The sequence below is a fragment of the Chionomys nivalis genome, chromosome 8 (genome assembly GCF_950005125.1).
Source record: "Chionomys nivalis chromosome 8, mChiNiv1.1, whole genome shotgun sequence".
In the NCBI taxonomy this organism is placed as follows: domain Eukaryota; kingdom Metazoa; phylum Chordata; class Mammalia; order Rodentia; family Cricetidae; genus Chionomys; species Chionomys nivalis.
In genome coordinates this window covers 75,658,864-75,678,816 of record NC_080093.1, presented here as the reverse complement: position 1 = coordinate 75,678,816, position 19,953 = coordinate 75,658,864, and the positions used below count along the sequence as shown (strand labels likewise).

At 45.6% G+C, this 19,953-nt stretch overlaps 1 protein-coding gene across 1 annotated transcript in view; it reads left to right on the top strand.

Annotated features, from left to right (window-relative positions):
• The window catches only part of Otoa (otoancorin), an 84,223-nt gene that overhangs the window by 50,624 nt on the left and 13,646 nt on the right, over positions 1–19,953 (top strand). Inside the window, exons 17-25 of the mRNA XM_057778734.1 lie at positions 1,365–1,423; positions 2,146–2,263; positions 3,683–3,756; positions 4,103–4,238; positions 5,194–5,384; positions 8,553–8,646; positions 11,669–11,798; positions 13,718–13,905; positions 17,722–17,877. Of these exons, the coding sequence (XP_057634717.1) occupies positions 1,365–1,423; positions 2,146–2,263; positions 3,683–3,756; positions 4,103–4,238; positions 5,194–5,384; positions 8,553–8,646; positions 11,669–11,798; positions 13,718–13,905; positions 17,722–17,877 (1,146 nt within the window). The remainder of the gene's footprint in view (positions 1–1,364; positions 1,424–2,145; positions 2,264–3,682; positions 3,757–4,102; positions 4,239–5,193; positions 5,385–8,552; positions 8,647–11,668; positions 11,799–13,717; positions 13,906–17,721; positions 17,878–19,953) is intronic.

Here is a 19,953-nt window from a genome sequence, read left to right as displayed (position 1 = left end):
GCCTTCCATCTCCCCATCGAGGAGCTGGGTGGGCTTGCACATGTGTGCTGCTGTGCTCAACTTTTACGTGGGTCTGGGAGAGACAAACTCAGATTCTTATGCTGCCTGGGAAGCGCTTTATCCACGGAGTCATCTCTCTGGGCCCTGGGAATGTTTATCAAGCACGGACTTACCATGTTCCCAGACCACTCAGGGACCAGGAATGTGGAAGTGAACAACACAGCAGGGCATCTTCTGTGGGGTCTTTCACTAGGTTGGACAATGTCCTAGCATTCCGTTGCCGTGTGACAAACACTGTTCGGTTCAGAAGCTTGAACACACGTTTTGGTTTGGAAATTCATCCTTCTGTAGATGACCTCGAGGTATGTCTGTCCCTGCGGCTGGACTAGTGGAGTTTCCATCTCCGGAGAGTGGAAAATCTGTGAGAGGCTGCCAGGCCTACTGTCCTTGGAAACCCCAGGGGCCGTAGACAGAGCACCTGCAACGTTCCTCTGCTCCCCAGCTTCATGGAGACTTTGAGGCCCTCAGCTGTCACATACCAGAAGCCTCTGTCTAAGTCTGGCTCATAATTTACTGCATTTGGGGAATTACGTTCAAAGTTTTAGAGTCTATAAAATAGACAAATGTCGCACTTGATCGCTTCTGCAAGTTAGGCATTCTGTAAAATTTCATTCCTTAAAACAAATGACTCCCCTGCCTTCTCGCTCGCATTCTAGAGTGCTCACCTGGGAGGGTTTGAGGGGAGTGTGTGCTGTGGGCACGAGCTCCTTTATCAGTGTTACTTTCTGGTCCATGATGGTCGCATCATTGTTGCTGTTCTGGTTCAGAGCTAGCAGATGGGCACATGAAAGGGACCACACAGAGTCCTTCACAGGGCAGCAGCTTCACAAAGCTAGGGTAGTGAAACATCAACCCTGCTTCTGTTCTTCACCTAACCCCTAGAGCAGCGGTCCTCAACCTTCCTCATGATGGGACCCTTTAATACACTTCCTCATTTTGCAGTGACTCCCAACCATAACATTATTTTTTTGCTACTTCATAACTGTAATTTTGATCCAGTTATGCATCATAATATAAATATCTTATATGCAGATTGCCTTAGGTGGCCCCTGGGAAAGGGTCACTCAACCCCACAGGGGTCACGACCCAAAGGTTGAGAATCACTGTTATAGAGTATGGAGAATCATCTAGAGTGTGGTAGGCCGTCTCTGAGATTGCTCAGCCACTCAGTGGTGGAGGACCTCAGCGTTCCGTGTTCAGCCTCTGCATCCCCCTCTGTAAGATGAGACCACAGGGTGCTTTCCCACACACAGGGCGTCAGTGCACTGGGCCCCATCACTGCTGCCTCTTCTTTCTTGTCCCAGGCCTTGTTCCTGTATGAGCTTCTGGAGAAGACCACGGACAGGCCTGAAGAGATCCTGAGGTAGGGTGGTGTGGCTGCCTGGTCAGAAAGCCTTTTGAGGCTTTCTGCAGGGAAGCCCGATTTCCAAGCAGGGGCAGCTGAGCTGTGGGAAAATACCAAAAACCACGTAAGGGCCAGTGAGATAGCTCAGTGGATTAAGGCACTTGCTGCTAAGCCTGATGACCCGAGTTTAAGCCACAGAAAAACGTGGCAGAAGAAGAGACCCAGCTGCTGCAAGCTGTCCCCTGACCTCCACATGTGTGCCGTGTATACGGGTGTTTGTACACACACACACACACACACACACACACACACACACACACACACACACACACTAAATGCAATAAAAATGTTTGTAAAAAGCTACTTAAAGGAGGAATATTTTTGTCTTAGCTCACAGTTTCCAAGGCTTCGGTCTATCATGGCAGGGAGGGTAGACTGGAGCACAGATGTTCACGTCGTGGTGGGCCAGGAAACAAAGAGGGAGATGCGAAGTAATCATATAGCCAAGGACCTGCTTCTAGTGACCTACTTCCTCTGCCTCTGTCCTACTTCCTGTTTCTAGAGTCTTCCAAAATAACACTTTGGGGACTAAATACTGAAATTCAGAGCCTGTAGGGACGTTAGAAGTTACGGTTTAGTGCTATTTAGTGCTCAGTCCGTGTTGGGTGGAACTTGCCTCCTTTGGCTCCTTCCTTCTCCCCTCCGTACCCCTTCTCAGAGGTCCTTGCTTTGTTTTGCAGTGCTGGGCAGCTGGTGAAAGGTGTGCAATGCTCACACATCGATGCTATGAGTGCCCATGTCTTCCTGGCCCACTTCCAGTATTTCGAGAACAACTTCTCCCTGCTTTCACCAGATCAGGTACCCGGGGGTGTTTTCCTGCTTCTGGCTCCCTCCTGATGCCAGGGTTGGGCCTGGATCGACTGTGCTATCTAAAGGTATTTATACCAGAATCATACAGATGTAATATTGAGCTAGCTAGAGCCAGATATAGAAAACACGTCCCCTTCCAGCTTTCTGGAAGATAACAGATCTCATTGCAGGTACCCTTCGTTCTTTTTTTTTTTTTTTAATTTTTTTGAAACAGATTTTTCTGTGTAGCTCTCGCTGTCCTGAAATTAGCCCTGTAGACCAGGCTGGCCTTGAGCTCACAGATATCCACCTGCTTCTGCCTTCTGAGTGCTGAGATTAAAGGCGTGTACCACCACCACCTGGCTGGTTCCTTTAGTTTCCCTTAGTTATCTGGGAACACAAAGACCCCTGTGTACTTTATAATACATGTGACATAAAAACACATGAATTCATACCAGTTTCCTCACTCTCTGTATACAAGCACTGTGTTACTGCATAAATGTATATTATTAAACCAAAAGTGTTGCATAAGAGTCAGAAAGACAGCTTAGCAAGTAAAGGTGCTTGCTGTCAAGCCTGGACACCTGAGTTCAAATCCCTAGGACACACATGGCGGAAGGAGAGAAATGACTTCTGAAAGTTGTCTTCTGATCTCTAAATGCATGCTGTGGCACACTCGCTCACACACGTAAATGAATCAGTATAGTGAAAAGTAAAAATAGTCACATGATATCCTGTTCTAGTCACATGACAGATGTTTGACTATCCGTTGAATGAGAGTCTTAATCTCAGGGTCGTGGGTTCGAGCCCCACGTTGGATGCCAAAATGTAGTCATAATTAATGAGGTCCATAATAGCCCAGTTGATGAAGGTTAACAAGTATTTATCTGGGGAAAAACTCACAATAAGGGTAGAGAATTGTGGTCCTCTGTGGGCACTGGAAGCTATGAAGAGAGCTCCGACCACCACCCAAGAAAGTGGTCATGTTTTTTGTCTGCGCTTATCAGTCCACACGTAGCACCTCAGACCATGCCCTCATGGGCTGGTATCCAAAAGGCTATTGGCCGAATGAATTCACACAACAGTTGAAGAATGTTCAGATGCAAGGTCACTCTTTTGTAATCATAAATGAAGTTATTCTCATACATGAATGAATACATCCATCTTGTTATTGCCTCAGTTTCCTCAGCTGTTAACTATTAGCTGAGATGTCTGACACATTCTTCACCCTGCCTCTGGCTCTGGTGTCTGGTGCTGTTGTTGCCTCTGGTCTCAGGGGACAGTGTCTCAGTTTGCCTCTGACAGCTATTGTGGTCAAAGGAGAGGTAGCTACTGTGAGACACTCTGTTACATAAACGGACATTTATGAGGCATTATCTGTGTTTGGTTTTATTACTGTTTGGCTGAGTTCCCGTGCTTACCTTGTAGGTCAATTGTCTGGCATGGAAATACTGGGAAGTCTCAAGGTCCTCCTTGCCACCGTTCCTCTTGACGACCCTCCCGTAAGTGAGCACTGAGCCCCTTTCTGACTCAGTCACCCGCTGAGGGGGTTCCCGAAGTTTGCCATTCTTTCCCTCTGGGTTCTGTTAAGGAGCCAGAGGCAGGGTGAAGAACGCGTCAGACCTGCGAGTTTGGGGTTACTTCTGGGCTCTGAGTAGACAGTGCTCCACAGGGTCTCTAAATTGGAGCATGATAGTGGGAGGCTTGCTTTCAGACACAAGGCGCATCCCTTGGAGTGCTCAAGCTTACAGGACATCCCTGGGATGGTGTCTGGTGCTGTTGTTGCCTCTGGTCTCGGGTCAGTGCAGAGCAGAAACCGCTTTCCTCTGTCCTCTGGTCTTTCTGTAGGTCCCGCTTCCTGGCTTCCATTCCCACATCCCGCTGTGTGCGTTTTCTGATCAGCCTGGGGAAGAGACACTTGAACACCTTGGTTTTAGATTCCCATAAAAGGAGTTTGGTCATCAAGAAGGTGCAACAGTGTCTGGTAAGAGAAGATCCTGGGAGACACTTTCCCTGGTGTCCCGACCCTTTGGTGTATCTATGGCAGTCTCAGGGAGCTGTGGAAGGGACTTGGTGGCATCTTGAGCCTGCAATGATGGCTAGGAGTCTGACTTGTGAGTCTCAGAGCAGGCCCTGAAATTATCACCTGGAGTAAGTAATCTTGGCCATTGGTACTGGAAACTTCCATCTCAGAGAGAGAATGCTGGACAGCTATAGTGGAGGACTGCGTTCTTTTTATGCCTTGCCAGCAACTGGCTCTGTGGCTTTAGCCAACCTGCCTTTCCCTCCACCTCAGCATCCTCATGTGTAACGTGGGTGCAAATGCACAGCATCCTGCAGCGCTTGCGGGCACAAAGGGGGCAACACACTGCTGTGTGCCAGGGCCCCAGGCTTGGTACTTGGGAACCAGGAAGTTTCGCTATCTGCACAGAGCACGAATGCTTGGTACCTACAGGTCCTGTGATGATGGAAGGGACTAGGCCTATAACACTTCCCACAGTCCCCTTCCCACAGCCAACACATGCACATGCTACGTTTGCCATTTTGAGAAAGAGCGCTGGAGGCTCAGGCGCTGCTTCCGATGCCGTACCAAGATGCCTATCTTATGTTGTTAGTGATGGAGCCCAGGGCCTCGTGCAATCTGGGCCAGTGCTCTACCACTGAGGGGCGTGTTCTGATCTTGGTTATCATATACATAGTATCCCTAGAGCAGTAACAATGGTAACAGTCTCCATTTACTGAAGCCCTGCTGTGTGCTAAGCTGGGGGTTCCCAGGCACCTGAGGCCTGCTTCCCTGGGTGGGGGCATCAGGTTCAGTAGCATCTTTGGTGGGCTGTGGCAAGGTAGCTGATTCTGATGCAGACAGATGGATGGGGTCTGAGGATGGGGAGTGTCCTGACTCCAGCTGGATGTCCCATCAGCTGTGCTTGTTGTTTCAGGAAGGTGTCATTGCCGATGAGCACACTGTGGATATTGTGGGAAACCTCCTGTGCCATCTGCCAGCTGCCTTCATTGAGAGAGGGATCTCACCCAGAGCCTGGGCCACTGCTCTGCATGGCCTCAGGGGCTGCACAGCTCTCAGCTTTGAGCAGAGGGCTGCGGTAAAGTCCAGGCTTCTGGAGCAGTGGGGGTAAGAGGGACCTGCTGTGCTGTGGGGGTGTGGCAGGATGGATGAGAGTGGCCTGGCTCGGTTGCTTCCACAGAGACCACCAGGTTAGGATAAGAAGTCTGCACTAGCTGGGCGGTGTTGGCATGAGCCTTTAATCTCAACCCTTGGGAGGCAAAGGCAGGCAGATCTCTGTGAGTTTGAGGCCAGACCATCTTATAGAGAGAGTTTCAGGACAGATTCCAAAGCTACACAGAGACCCTGTCTCAGAACCAAAACCAAAACCAAAACCAGCTTGATGTGACATGTACCTTTAGTTCCAACACTGGAGAAATGGGGCTCACTGGCCACGCTACCGAGTTCACTTGTTGAGCTGCAGGCCAATGAGAGACCCTGTTTCACAAGGACAAGAGGTGAGAGCTCCTGAGGACTAATGCCCAAGTTTGTCCTCTGGCCTTCACGCCCATGTGCACATATATACAGAGGCACACTCACACATGCACACATAATCACAAGATATGATACTTTAGATGTAAGATATTGCGATTACATTATGGAATTTCTTTCTGAATGCCAAAGATAGAATCCAGTACCTTGTTCAAGTTAGGCAAGTGCCCTATCACTAGGCTACACCCCAGTTCTTGTTATTTTGGGACAGACTTTTTCTGTGTAGTTCCAGATGGCCTTGAGTTATGGAGTCCAGGCTATTCTTGAATTGTGATCCGCCTGTGTCTACCTCTTGAGTGCCAGGATTGTAGGTAAATATCACCCTACCTGGCAAGAGTAGTTTTTGGTTCATAGATAAATTGAGAGGAGGTGGAGACTCCTCTACCTACGAACTCCTCAAGTATAGCTTCCGTATTACACTATTCCCTACCAGAACTGTGTATTTATCCTAATCCATGAACTGTGTATTTATTCTAATCAAATTAGTATCATTGTTGACATTAGCACCCAAGGCCCAGAGTTTACATAAGTACTCACTCTTAGTTTACATCCATTAGGTTTGGGTAAATGTGTGATGCCATATTCCTCATTATAATATTGTACTGAGCCAGGCAGTGGTGGCACACGCATTTAATCCCAGCGCTCGGGAGGCAGAGGCAAGCGGATCTCTGAGTTCGAGTTCTAGGCCAGCCTGATATACAGAATGAGTTCCAGGACACCAAGGACTACACAGAGAAACCCTATCTTGAAACACACACACACACACACACACACACACACACACACACACACACACACACAAAATCACACTGAGGCTGGTGACTGGCTCAGGGGGGAAAGGCATCTGTAGTCAAGTCAGATGACCTGAATGAAACCCACAAGGTGGAAGGAGATAATGGATTCCTATAGGCTGTCTTATGACCTCATACATCATACATGTGCCATGGCCTTTTTTCCCCCAAATGTAAAAATGGTAAAATACCAAAAAAAAAAAAGTGTTTAGTATTTTTCTTTTCTACCGGCCTCTTCTCTGCCTCGTCAGTCCCTCATCCCCGTGTCTCTGCTCACCACTGATAGCTTTGTATTCTCTGATGGTCGTGTAGTGGGAACATTCAGTATTTAGCCCTTTCAAATAGACTTCTTTCACCTAATAATATTCATTCAAGTTTTCTTCCTGTCCTTTCTTGACTTGATAGTTCATTTCATTAGCCCCGAATAATACCCCACTGTCTGGCGGTATCTGGGGTGGTTTGTCCGTTCACTAGCTGGAGGGCATCTCCATACCTCCCAAGTTTTGGCCATTATAATTAAGGCTGCTATAAACATTTGTATGCAGATATTTTAGGGACATAAGCTTTCAGGCCTCTTGTGTAAATGCAGAAGTGTGCAGTGTTTGGGTCATAAGCTGAGGATGTGTTTGGTTTTCAAGAAGCCATCAAAATGTCTTTCATGGAGGCTGCCCCATCTTGTGCTCTTGCCGTCAGTGAGTGGGACGTTCTGTTTCTCTATGTTATTTTATGCTGTTGTTGTTAAGATATCGATGATGGGCTGGGGAGGTGGCTCATGGAGTAAAGTTGCTTTGTTGCTAAGACTGAAGATCTGAATTCAATTTCCCGGATAATTTGGTGGAAGGAGAGAATTGGTTACCTCAGTTTGTCCTCTGACTTCCACATGTCTACGATGACACAACCCCTCCATAAATAGATGAATGAAATAAAAATTCAAAAAGATATTGATATTGATGATGATAAAGACGAAGAAGCCTGGATCCAGGGAAATGTGAGCTCCCTGCAGCCAAGAAGAACTCTCATTTCCTATGTAGAATTTCCTGTTGTGGACCAGACATTTCTGTAGGACCTTGATATGAATCAGTGCTGAGATGTCAGCTTATAAAAAAGATTTATTTTTATGTGTGTGAATGTGTATGTGCTCATGTGCATACGTGTATGTTTGCATGTGCCTGAGTGCAGGTGCCCACGGATTCCGGAAGAGGGCACTGGATCCCTTGGAGCTGGACTTACAGGTGATTGTGAACGGCCTGATGTGGGTGCTGGGACCCAAACTCTGGTCCTTCTCAAGTGCAGAAAGTGCTCTTCACGGCAGACCCATCTCTCTAGCACCATGTCTTTCTTTTGTTTTCGGTTTTGTTGTTGTTGAGACAGAAGCTTGTTCTGCAGTCCACACTGGCCTGGAACTAACTCACTGTGTAGCCTGGGCTGGCCTCAAGCTCATAGTCTCCTGTCTCGGTTACTGAGCACTGGGAACAAAGTTTGACAGTAGTCATTTGTCTTAGGCGTCTTGCTGTTATCGACAGGGTAGGCAGTTTTAGTATTGGCCTCTGTGGAATGGAGACAGACATGAGTGAAGACCCTGGGACAGAGCCTGACACACGTGTACGGAGCATGCAGCAGCTTCCTCCTAAGGGGACTGGCTGGAGATGCCATGGCTCTTAAGACAGGCGTGGTTCTCACCTTCAGGAACTTACCATCCATCTAGTGGGGTGACACTTGTAAAGCAGATTGGGAGCCAGAAAGAGCTTGTGGTAGTTCCAGTTAAAGTCCCAGGGACAATTCTGGTTGGTCAGTCTTGCCAAATGCCCACTTTTGTTTGTTTGTTTGTTTGTTGCTCAGGGAAGTGAGAAGACTGGACCAACAGCCTTTCTAGGTTTGAAGGACGATGGGATGCAAGGGCATCAGATACCCCCATGGCATTCCTTTTCACTCTGCTTCTTGTGTCTCTTCCTAGACCGCCTCAGAACTGGGCAGCAGAGACGATGAAGGACGTGGCGCCTTTCTTAGCATTTTTCTCAGGAGATGAATTGCGCACAATGGCCACAAAGGTATCACTGTGCAGTGTATGGAGAAGGCTGAGGGAATCTGAAAGGGAGAGAAAGTGTGGCTGGTTAGAACCTATCAGGCTCTGTGGTTCTCCAAACTTGTACCATGTCTCAGAGAGCTCAGATATTTCTGGCTTCATCACAAACTGGCCAAGACTCTCGGAAAGTAGCTGAGTTTTGAGCTAGATGAACCCCAGACCTTCATCACACAGATGTAGTCAGGACAGCCACTGCCACACATCTAGCATCCTGCGATCTGTGAGTACCTTATACCCATACCGATTCTAAGTCAGATACCCAAAGGGGCATGGTTGCATGAACACACATACATATCATAAAACAATGACTCTTTATGGTGTGGGCTTCAGATGCAATGTAAGAAAGCAGCGTGCAAAACAAGCATGAACCTGTCTGCCATCCTCTGTCCAGTCATAGAAAAACCATCTTTTTGGTGTTCAAACATATAATCAAAAGCACTAGATATACAAGTGTTATATGCAGATCTGATCTTTAAAAAAAAATCACTTGCGAGGTTGTCAAAGCCTTCTATCAACATGGTAAAACCTCAGAAGCAACATGGAGTTATAAAAATCCCTGCGCCGCAAGTGATTATGGTGGTAGGATACGCAGCACATGAATAAATATTAGCTAAATTAATTTTGAGCATGTTCAAAGCAAGAATGGTTTAGCAGCGTACACAAGGATGGTCTATGCCAAATTCGGGATCATCGTTCCATCTAGGAAGGAGCAAGGGAGGAGTGTGAGGAATGCGCCTGTCAGTTATGTCTGTGATGTTTTATTTCTGAAGCTGCAGGCAGGGTGGGCATGTGGGTGTTTGCTGGATCATTCTCCATGCTTTTAAAAATAAAACAAGATATACATACTTCTGGTTAAACAGATCCCAAATGTCCCAGAGGCTCTTGGATTAAAAGCAAGTCCCCCCCCAACCCCCATTAGAGCCCATCTCCATTCCCAAATTCCTCTGCTTCCTTTCAGAAATCCCACCCATGTGTGCATACACATCCCTCTTAAAGCTAGATAATGAGAAATCCAAAACACTTGGTTATTCAGTTTGCATTTAAAAAAAATCGTAACTAGAGGGGCCATTGGCAAAAGGCACTTGCAGCCAAGCCTGGAGACCTGAGCTGAACCCAGAGACCTACATGGTAGAAGGAGAGAACTGACTGCCCTCCACACATGTGCCATGGCAAGGCATCCCCCAAGTAAATAAGTATGTGTTTAAAAAGTAAAAATACATACACAAATATAAATATAATATAATACAAATATTAATACAGTTAGTTATGAGGGTTGGGGAAGCATAGGAGACATGCCTCCTTGGGTGATCTTCTTACTGAGCAAATATTGTAGAATAGAACACATCACACAAACTGATAGCAACAAAAGGCATCATCTCTTGGGCTCACTGTTGCTATGTGGCCCCTTGACTGAAAATGTTTATCCAGCAGGATGAGCAAACAAAGAGACAAAATCTTCCTCCGTTTCTTTTTTTCTTCCTTTCTTTTTTCTTGTGCATGTGTGTGTGTGTGTGTGTGTGTGTGTGTGGAGGTCAGAGAGTAGGGGAATCAATTCTTCTTCCGCCACGTAGATCCCAGAGACGGAATTCAGTCCTCAGCTTTGGCAACAAATGCCCTTACTCAATGAGTCATCTTGTTGGCCCTTGGCTGTGCTTGTATGCAATGGCTTACCAATAGCATTACCACATACTTGTGGGAACGTTACTGTACCTGGAGTCCAGTCTTGACTGAAGCGTGACTGATTTTGCAGTGTGTGAACGTTGCAGAACCTTAGGGCACATTTGAATGTACTGGAGAGTGCATTCCTGGCTTGGTGGCTCAGGACTGTAATCCCAGCACTTTGGAGGTAGAGGCAGGATATCCCACGTTTCAGATCAGCTTGAGCTGTATAGGGGGACCCTGTGATGGGGGAGCAGCAAGGGAGGGAGACAGAGATGAACAGATAGAGCCTTGAGGAGTCTCTACGGTGGTCACTACGCTGGACTGTCTGACTTAGCATCTATGGAGTCCAGGCCTGATTATCTGCATAATTCACAGACATTTCTTCCATCTTTCCAGGGCTGAGAGCTGCAGGTGTGTCCTGTGACTATTCTGATAGGGGAGGTGCCTCAGAAAGGCTCTTTCTTTTTGGGGGGCTGAGCAACAGTGAGGCAGGGCCTTGTAAGAGAGCCTGATGCATTTTCTGTTCTCATGGGCAGGGCTCCCAATAATATCTCAAGTCCCAACAAAGTGGTTTATTTCCATTAAGAGAAACAATACCTTCTCCAGGGTCACCAAAGCTCCTTCACCGTTAACCTTTAGTTAGAATTTACATAACACTCCTCTGTCTATTTGTATTTTATGTGTATGAGTGTTCTCTCTGAGTGTAGGTATATGCACTACTGGCAGGCCTTGTGTCTCCGGAGGTCAGAAGAGGGTGCTGGATCCCCTGAAACTGGAGTTTTTGCAGATAATTGTGAGTCATAATGTGGGTGCTGGGGATAGAATCTGGGCCTTCAACATGAGCAAAAATCCTCTTAATCACTGGGCTTTCTCATCAGCCCCTAATGTTGTTGCCCCCATTTAAAAATAATAAATAGAAAGCTAAAAATTAAAATAGCATCGAAGCAAAGATGTATGCAAACTTATGCCTTTTGTGGATATTATCACATTGCTTGGTGGTGGCGCATCATTCAACAGTTCCGGGAAATCTCACACACACAGCCTTCCACATCTAGCTTAGCATTAATTATTATTATTTTATTTTTGGCAGTCTAATGGGTGGAAAGTGATGGATGCCTGTTATGCAGTGTTTATTGTGTTGCTGTGGAAGTCAAGTATCATTTTGGTAGGATTCCCCATTAGAGATGATATTAGTTGGGTAAAGGATTAAATTTATACAACAAGATATTCTAAAGAAAAACACCATCTTGAGGCATTAAGTAGTGTCACCGTTTAAACTCTGACTTAAATGCATCTCACATGTTTTTTTTTTCTTTTAACTACAGTTTCCTGACATCCTACAACAAACAGCTTCCAAGATGGTTGGGATGTTGCCCCCCGAAGAATTCCTCTGGGCTGTCTTTGAGTCTGTTCGGAACAGCAGTAATGAGAGCCCCAGCGCTGACCTCACCTTTGGTGAGTGTTAAACCCGGCATCTATGGTGGCGTTGTTCCCTGTGACATAACAGCGTCTCCTTCTCAGGCAGCTGTATGAAATACTTGTACAGCGGTAGAATGGAAAAACCCACAGGCCAAAGAATGACAGGTCTGTATCTGAAATCAGGGGCCGGGCTTGAAGGTTTGACAAGTCAACATGGGACAAGCATTTCATTAGGTTTGGCTTATTGTTCTTTTTTTTTTTTATAAAGATTTATTTATTTTATTTTATATGTATGGGGAATTTACCCTGCATGCATGCTTGTATAGTACCTTCAGTGAGCAGAAGAGGATGCTAGATCCCTTGGAACTGGGGTCACAGACGGTTGTAAGTTGCCATGTGGGTGCTGGGAATTGAACCTAGGTCCTCTGAAAGAGACAGTGCTCTTAACTGCTGAGCCACCTCCACAGCCTCAATTTGGCTTATCTTAAAGGATCATCATAGCTTAGCAGGTAAATGGTACAGGTTGGTAGGGTTTGGGTTCTGAGTTTGTGACTTACTGGCTGTGTGACTTTCCCTAAGCTCTTCTGACTCTCGGTATCTCAGACAGGGTTTCTTTCTGTAGCTCAGTGGCTTGCAGCTCACTGTGTGGTCCAGGCAGCCTCAAATCCCTGTTCCTCCAGCATCAGCCTCCCTAGTGCTGGGATGGCAGGTGAGAGCCACCATGCCGAGCTGTGTCTCAGGTTTCACCCTCTCAAGTTGGGTAATACGAATTCTGAACTGCTGTGGTGGGTCATTGTGAGGGAGAAAGAGTTTAAACCTTCCAGGCTCCAGAGGGTTTGGCATGGTAGGAAATTATCAGAAATTTCTTCCTCTGTTTTCCATTTTGAGACCAGGCTGGGTTTGAATGTTTAATCCTCCTGCCTCAGCCTCCTGAGCACCAGGATTACCAAGAGTGTCATCATTTTTATAATCTGTACTGAGTACCTGTTAAATACAGACTCGTACCTGGCATGATAACAATGGGGATAGTGCCACAATTTATGGTGCAGGTGACCCTGGCAGGACCCATGGGTGGGAGACCAGGCGGGTGGGAGACAGACAGACATGTGGAGAGAGCTTGGGTATGGAGAGTTTATTTAGTGGGTTTGGGTAAGAGGCATGGGGGGTGGGGGAGAGGGAAAAGGGAGGAAAAGGAGGCAGGGAACTGCCTCTTCAGAAGAACAGGGGCATGAGGGGGTGGGGCGGGGGGGAGAGAGAGAGAGAGAGAGAGAGAGAGAGAGAGAGAGAGAGAGAGAATGGAGGGGGGGATTGGGAGTGGGTGGAGCTTGTCTCTTAAAGGGACAGGGTACCCCGGGGGACAGGGCAGGCCAGCCTAATGTCACAGATAGTCATGGTTGGCAGTTGTTGCTCATTTACTTATTCAGAGTGAGACTTCACTGTTGCATGGTTTCTTTATGGCCGCCCATGCTTTGGGAAGAAACCCCTTTTTCAAACTCTGTAAGTTCCATGAACTCTTTGCTTTCCCAAGCTGGACTTGGCTGGAATTGCATACCGCTTTGTGTTGGAACCCTATAAGGAAGGGTAGATGTTTGTTTAGGTTTAACCAGGGAAGAGTATCTACAAGGCCGTCTCTCTCAATGACTCTGGAACTCACAGATTTGGCAAGATTAGGGAGTTGGTAAGCTCCACGGATGCTTTTGACTCTGCTTTCCTGGTGCTGAGATTACAGGCATATGCCACCTGCTCAGCTGCAATACAGTGAAGCCTCTTGGTGGATGGGTCCAACCAGGTCATTACCGTGAAGCCCAGAGGCGTGAGTCCTTGGTTCCCTGCTGTCAGCACCCTGCTTCTTGTGAATGAATCCAGCTAGTGAAGATTATTGTTTAAGAAAGCAACTAACATTTCCCACAATTCTATTTCCTTTGTTACTTCCCCACATCGCACACGTTTCTCAGGTTGTCATGGAATTGTGGCTCCCTCTTCTGATGATATCTTCAAGTTGGCTGAAGCCAATGCCTGCTGGGAACCTGAGGCCCTTCTTTGCATGGAGGGGGACACTTTTATCAGGAATGTGGAACTGCTAGGAGCCGTGAAGGGTTTCCGCAGACCTCAACTAATGGCCCTGAAGGAGAAGGCAATCCAGGTAAGCCCACCTCAGGGAGGAACATCAGAAAAACAAGCGAGCACCAGTGTGCAGCCCCCGTTATTCCCACTTATGAACCCTTGAGGCCCTGCACCTATGTCATTTTGTTGGAGTTTCGTTGACTCTTCTCAGTGGCGTGGCCATGATTTCCTCATTTGAGAAATGGGCAAACTGTTAGCACTTCTGTGCTAGGGCAGCAGCAGAATACAGATGATCTGTGTCTCGGCCAATCAAGTCTGTGCAAATTCTGAACTAAACTGCTTGCAAGACCACTGCCTTGGCTTCCTCCTCGTGGAGAACCCCAAAAGGTGCCTGCAGCTGGCCTCCTGGCTGCTGCAGATTCATCCTAGAGCAGGAAAAGGGGTGGGGGAGGATTGAAAGGAATTTGTCATTGTCATTTTAAAATGTTGTTTTTAATCCCAGCACTGGGAGGCAGAGTCAGGCAGGTCTTTGTGAGTTGGAGGTTAACCATGGTTTACGTAGTGAGTTCCTGGACAGCCAAGTCTACATAGGGAAACCCAGAAAGACAAAAACAAAACCTCACAAATCCCTTTGAGGGGTTGGGGAGATGGCTCAGTGGGTAAAGCTCTTCCCTTGAAAAGCTGGTGGTGCGAGGGCCCAGTGTGATCCCAGCCACTGGGAGGCAGAGATGGGATGCCTGGAGCAAGCTGGTTTAGCTAAAGAAGCCACATCTCTCTAATCAGTGGAGAGAGATTGAGGAAGATACCTGATGCCAAGCCCTGACCTCCACAGGAACACACACACACACAAACGTACACACACTCATATTCACCCACCACGTACAAGTACCTGTTATGCCCAGATCCGTGGAATCCCCTAAAAATAGCAAGGAGTCCATACTTAAAAGCAAAGAGCCTTTATTCTTATTCAAGTTTGAACTTGGACTCTCCATGTGTCCAACATATTAGCGTGATTGGAGAGCTCCAGCACAGTTGGGGTGTTGTATATATATATTAACAGAGGTTGAGGTGAGGGATTTCTAAGGCCAGGACCCCTGATTGGCTGACATCTGTCTAGGGGTTCCCTGGTGAAAAGGGGATGGGTGTGTGCTGTGCTAAAGGACATCCCGTGACCTCATCTACAATAGTTGGAACGTTAGGAATTTCCTTTGGATAGTCTGTTCCTGGGTGGTGCTTGGGTAATCTCAGTTTGTGGTCTTTCTTGGTACCAGATATTGCCTTAGGGTAAACTACCGAGACTTGGGCCTACTTTCTGGTTGGTCTCTATAGAGCCTGTCTTGGCAGGTGTGTACCAAGCTGCCCTGAGTCCTACATTACCCCCATATATGCAAACACATGCAATGCACCACACGATACACACTCAAAAGTTCCAAAAACATTACAGCTGTTGGGATGGTAGAATAACCTATTATCCTCATGGGATATAGAAGATGTTAAAATTATATTCATATTTCTGGTTTTTATGCAGGTAACCTGAGCTTATAATAGAAAGGTCAAAAACTATGGCTGAAGAGAGGGTCCTGCTGGCAATATGCTTCCTATGCAAGCATGAGGGTCTGAGTTCTATTCCCAGGAGCCATGGCAAATAGTCAGGCATGGTATCATGCTTGTAGTTCCAGAGCTAGGGAACAGAGGCAGGAGGATCCCTGGGGGTCAAGACCAACCAACTTACGTGGTGAACTTCAAGCAAGAGCGAGAGACCCTGTAAAATGTCTAACTTACGTGGAATTTAAGGCAGATGGCATCTGAAGAAAGACGTCTGAGGTTGACCTCTGGCCTCCTCCTGCCCTTGCATACATATGCACCTGCTCACTCACATATGTCTGCACACATATGAACACACGGACACACAGATGTTTGGACTCTCCAGTTTGGGGGGCCCCCATTCTAGACCCACCTCTCAGCACATTGAGCAGCATCTCCCCTGGAGCTGCCCTCTCCAAACCCCACCCTCAGTGCACCAAGCAGAGGCTCCTCCCCTAGAACTGCCCTCTTCAAACTCCGCCACTGAGAAAGCCCACCTAAAGTCAGTCTCTCCTTGGGGCTTCTCAAGATCACTCCTATAGGCCACTTAAGACCTCGTAGGTATATTTGCTGTGTGATACCTTTCTCGCCCTCCTGAGGGTCACCCAGGAGTGCTTTGCTCTGATCATTAAGCCTGAATTTATTATTTTGGTTTGATTGGCTTATTACATTAGTGGCAGTGGAATTAAAAATACCAGGAATTAAAAATTATTATATGATACACAAGAAAAGTCAGAAAATAATAAAGAAGAAAACTGATGATAGTTTGGTGCCAGATTTGAAGTTTCATAAATTTACATATATAAATGGAAAATATATAGATTTCTTTTGTGTACTGCATGTGGATGTCCTTAGTACCTATGGAAAGCTGATTACAGGACCACCACAGGTACTAAAATCCACGGATGCTCAAGTCCCTACGTAAAAAGGTGTGATTTTTGCAAAGAGCCCACCCTACACAGTACAATGTAAATTCCATTTAGGTAGTTATAATTACTTAGGGTGAGCCCTAAGCAGTCTGTTACATCGGAAAAAATGTTCAGTCCATTTGCAATGTCTTTGGTGGTGCCGGGTCTAGCAACAAGGGCCCTTGCACAAGCAAGGCAAGCATTCTACCACTGAGCTCCAGCTACAGACCCAGATGGAATTTTTAAAAGAATATTTTTTAATGTATGGGTTGTTGTGTCTGCAGCTTTCAGAACATGCAGATACAAGATAACTTGGTTCGCATATATCTGCTACAAAAATGATAGATATCACACTCATTATTCAGAAACTTGTTTTCTGCAGGCAATGTGTTTTTCCGTATCATAAAGATAAATATACATCAGTGTTTTGTGACTGGTCTTTATTTAGCTAGTCATTTAGCTTTGGGTTCTTTGAATTTTTTATAAATGCTTCATGCCAGCCAACTTTCCATTTCTGTGACAGAGTATCCAAGTCAAGACAGCTTAGCATGAGCAAAGTCTCATTTGGGCCCACGGTTTCAGGGGCTTCAGTCCATGGTTAACTGGCTCTTGGTTTGAGATCAAAATATACCAGAACATCATAGTTTTCACATCTTAGTAGTTCATTTAGCTATGAACTCATCAATGGATTAATCTCTCATTGGGGTTAATGCCACCATGGTTCAACCACCTCTTCAGAGCACCACCAGCTGAAAACCAAACCCTCAACCCGTGGGCTTTTGTGAGGATGCTTCATATTCAAACCCTATTTAAACCTTTGTACATATTTAAACATACAGCTTTGCACCCTGGTCTCATGATTTTCTTGGGCTAAATTTTTAGAAGTAGAACTCTTTGGTGAAAGACTATCAACTTCTGCAAGGCTTTTGCCATGAACTGGTACAAAAAGCTGTGTGTGTGTGTGTGTGTGATTCACTCTATGTTTCAAATACAGCATTTCTTTGGGCTTCTATAAAATATCTTATATTTGTATAGATTATTGGAGGTTGAAAAAAAGACCTTATATTGGTTAACTTATAAACAACAGAATTTATTACTTACAGTTCTGGTTACTAAGAAGTCCATGATCAAGGCACGGATAGATTCAATGTCTAGCGAGGGTGAATTTCTCTTAGGTAATCATTTCCTACAGCATCTTGCCTAATAAAGTAGAACTGGGCAGGGAACTCTCAAGAACTCTTTTATAAGGGGCAGGAATTCTATTTCTGAGGGTTGAGCCACTTTCTACACCCATCACATTTGGGATTAGGTCTCAGCGATGGATTTTGGGAGGGTATTAAGTAGAGACCATAGCAGGTGCTGTCACTAACATCTGGTCTGATCCGTGTTTCTCCTGCCTAAAGGTTTGGAACGTGCCCTCACACTGGAAACACCACCACATTGTCTCTCTGGGGTACATTGCTTTGGCTCTCAATGAGAGTGAGTTGGAGCAGCTGGACCTCAGCTCTATAGACACTGTGACATCCCTCGGTCAGCAGTCGGAATGGACCCCCGGGCAGGTGGGTGGACGTTCCTGGGTCTTTAAAAGATTCTCATCCCTTTTATTGCTTCTGTTTGACTTTATATTCTTGAATCGATTCATTGTGTTTATAATAGTTTTGTTCACGTCCTTGCTAATACTTCCATTACTATTGCCATTTCTCGGTCTGTTTCTAAAAAGAGATTTATTTTTATCGTTAAAATTGTGTGTGTACGTGAGGAGAGAGAGAGAGAGAGAGAGAGAGAGAGAGAGAGAAAGGTACTGTTGGAGGGCAGAAGAGGTCATCAGTCCCCTGAAGCTGGAGTTACAGGGGTTATGAACTGCCTAACGTGTGTGATGGGAATTGAACTCTGGTCCTCCAGAGGAACATCAAGTGCCCTCAACCACTGAGCCATCTTTTTTAGCCTGCATCTATGGGCTGATTTTTCTCCTAATTAAGGGTTAGGTGTGTTTGAAAGCCTAGTCATTTTTCACTTGCTCTGAGCCAAAGGCAAGGAAACAATGACACTTATTAATTTTGACTGACTGGTGGGCATTATGAACTTCTCATTGTTAAGAGTTTGACTTAGTTGTAGTTCCTAAAAAATATCAGTCTTAAGATCTCCTGAGTAAATTGGGAGCATGGGGACCTTGGAGGGTTGAAGGGGAGGGGTGAGGCAGGGAGGGGAGCAGAGAAAAATGTAGAGCACAAGAAAAATCAATTAAAAAAAAGAGAAAAAAAAACAGTCTTTGCTCCAATCTATATAAGTATTTGCAAGTAATTTTTATCTTTTTATTGCATTCTTTTGAACTTTATTGGGGACAAAGTGATCTTTATTCTATGGTTCCTTCTGTCCTTCCTCCATTGAGACACGATTCTCCTAAGAAACCTGCCTATTCTCCATGAATATCAAGGTCTCTCCACTCTGGCTGTTGGGAGAGAACATTCTTTCTAACTCCACATGAACTGTGAGAACTGCTTAGCCTACCACTTCTGCTGCCTCTTGCCTGCTGTGTGGTTTCAGTCCCGACATCCTGATATATAGAAATCAGGGCTCAGTACTCAAGAAGACATAATTGCTGATTTCTAGAACTCTCTCTACAATTTCCTCCTCTTTCTCTGCCCCTGAAATGAGAGCTGTTTTGGCCTTCCTGAACTTGGGCTTCTCTCTCATCTTTTTGTATAATTATTTATAGAAAAGCCCAGATTGTCAGTTCTTTGAGGTTGCTCTTATGGGAAGAAAACATTCTAAGAGTTTGATTTCATTTCTCTGGGGAATATCTGTGATATTTATACTGGCTTAGGCTTGATGCTGGGTACAGAAATTGTATCCATAAAAGATGACTAGCACATATTTCTTTTCTTTAAAAATATATGGTTACACATGCATGTTTCATTGCATAATAGATATGTATTGAGTAAATGAATGCTAAGATACCCTCGTCTTCTAGAGGTCAGCAGATGTGGATTGCTATTTGGTAAGTGCTGAGATTTGAACTAGTGGGAATAGTAGCTTGCTGGGTTGGCTTTTTGACCTTGGATCTATGTCTATAACGCACTAGATCACTGGGATCCATTGGTTTTTCCTGCCTTATGATGTGGAAAACGCCTCTGGGGGGCAATTTTAGGGCTTATTTATTTATTTATTTATTTATTTATTTATTTATTTATCCTGTTTTATGATCACTCTTACATGCTCCCTGGTTGTTCAGTATTTCAATGTCATTACTTCCTAAATTTCGTTCAGTTTTCTAGTTGTTTATGATAAGTTGAAAGTCTGTTTGGTTGTTAATCTCCTGTGAACTAAATAAGTTCTCTCAGAATTTTAGTTTTGATTGGGTGAGGCATTTGGGGTATCTAGCCATAAGTGCCTTTCTGTTAGCTTCGTTCTTGGCCAGCTATCCCTCAGGGGTGTCTTCAGCATTAGGCTTACATACTACCTAACTAGCAGCCCCATCAAAATGTGTCTCTGCTTCGCTTATTATATTAGGAAATCCTACTGTTAACTCCACTCCTATAGTTGCTCTGCTTTGAGCAGTCATTCCTGTCTGGGCCAGACTATGCTAGTTGGTTATGCCTGCTATAGTGAGCAGAGTCCTGTCTCTGTGACTCCAT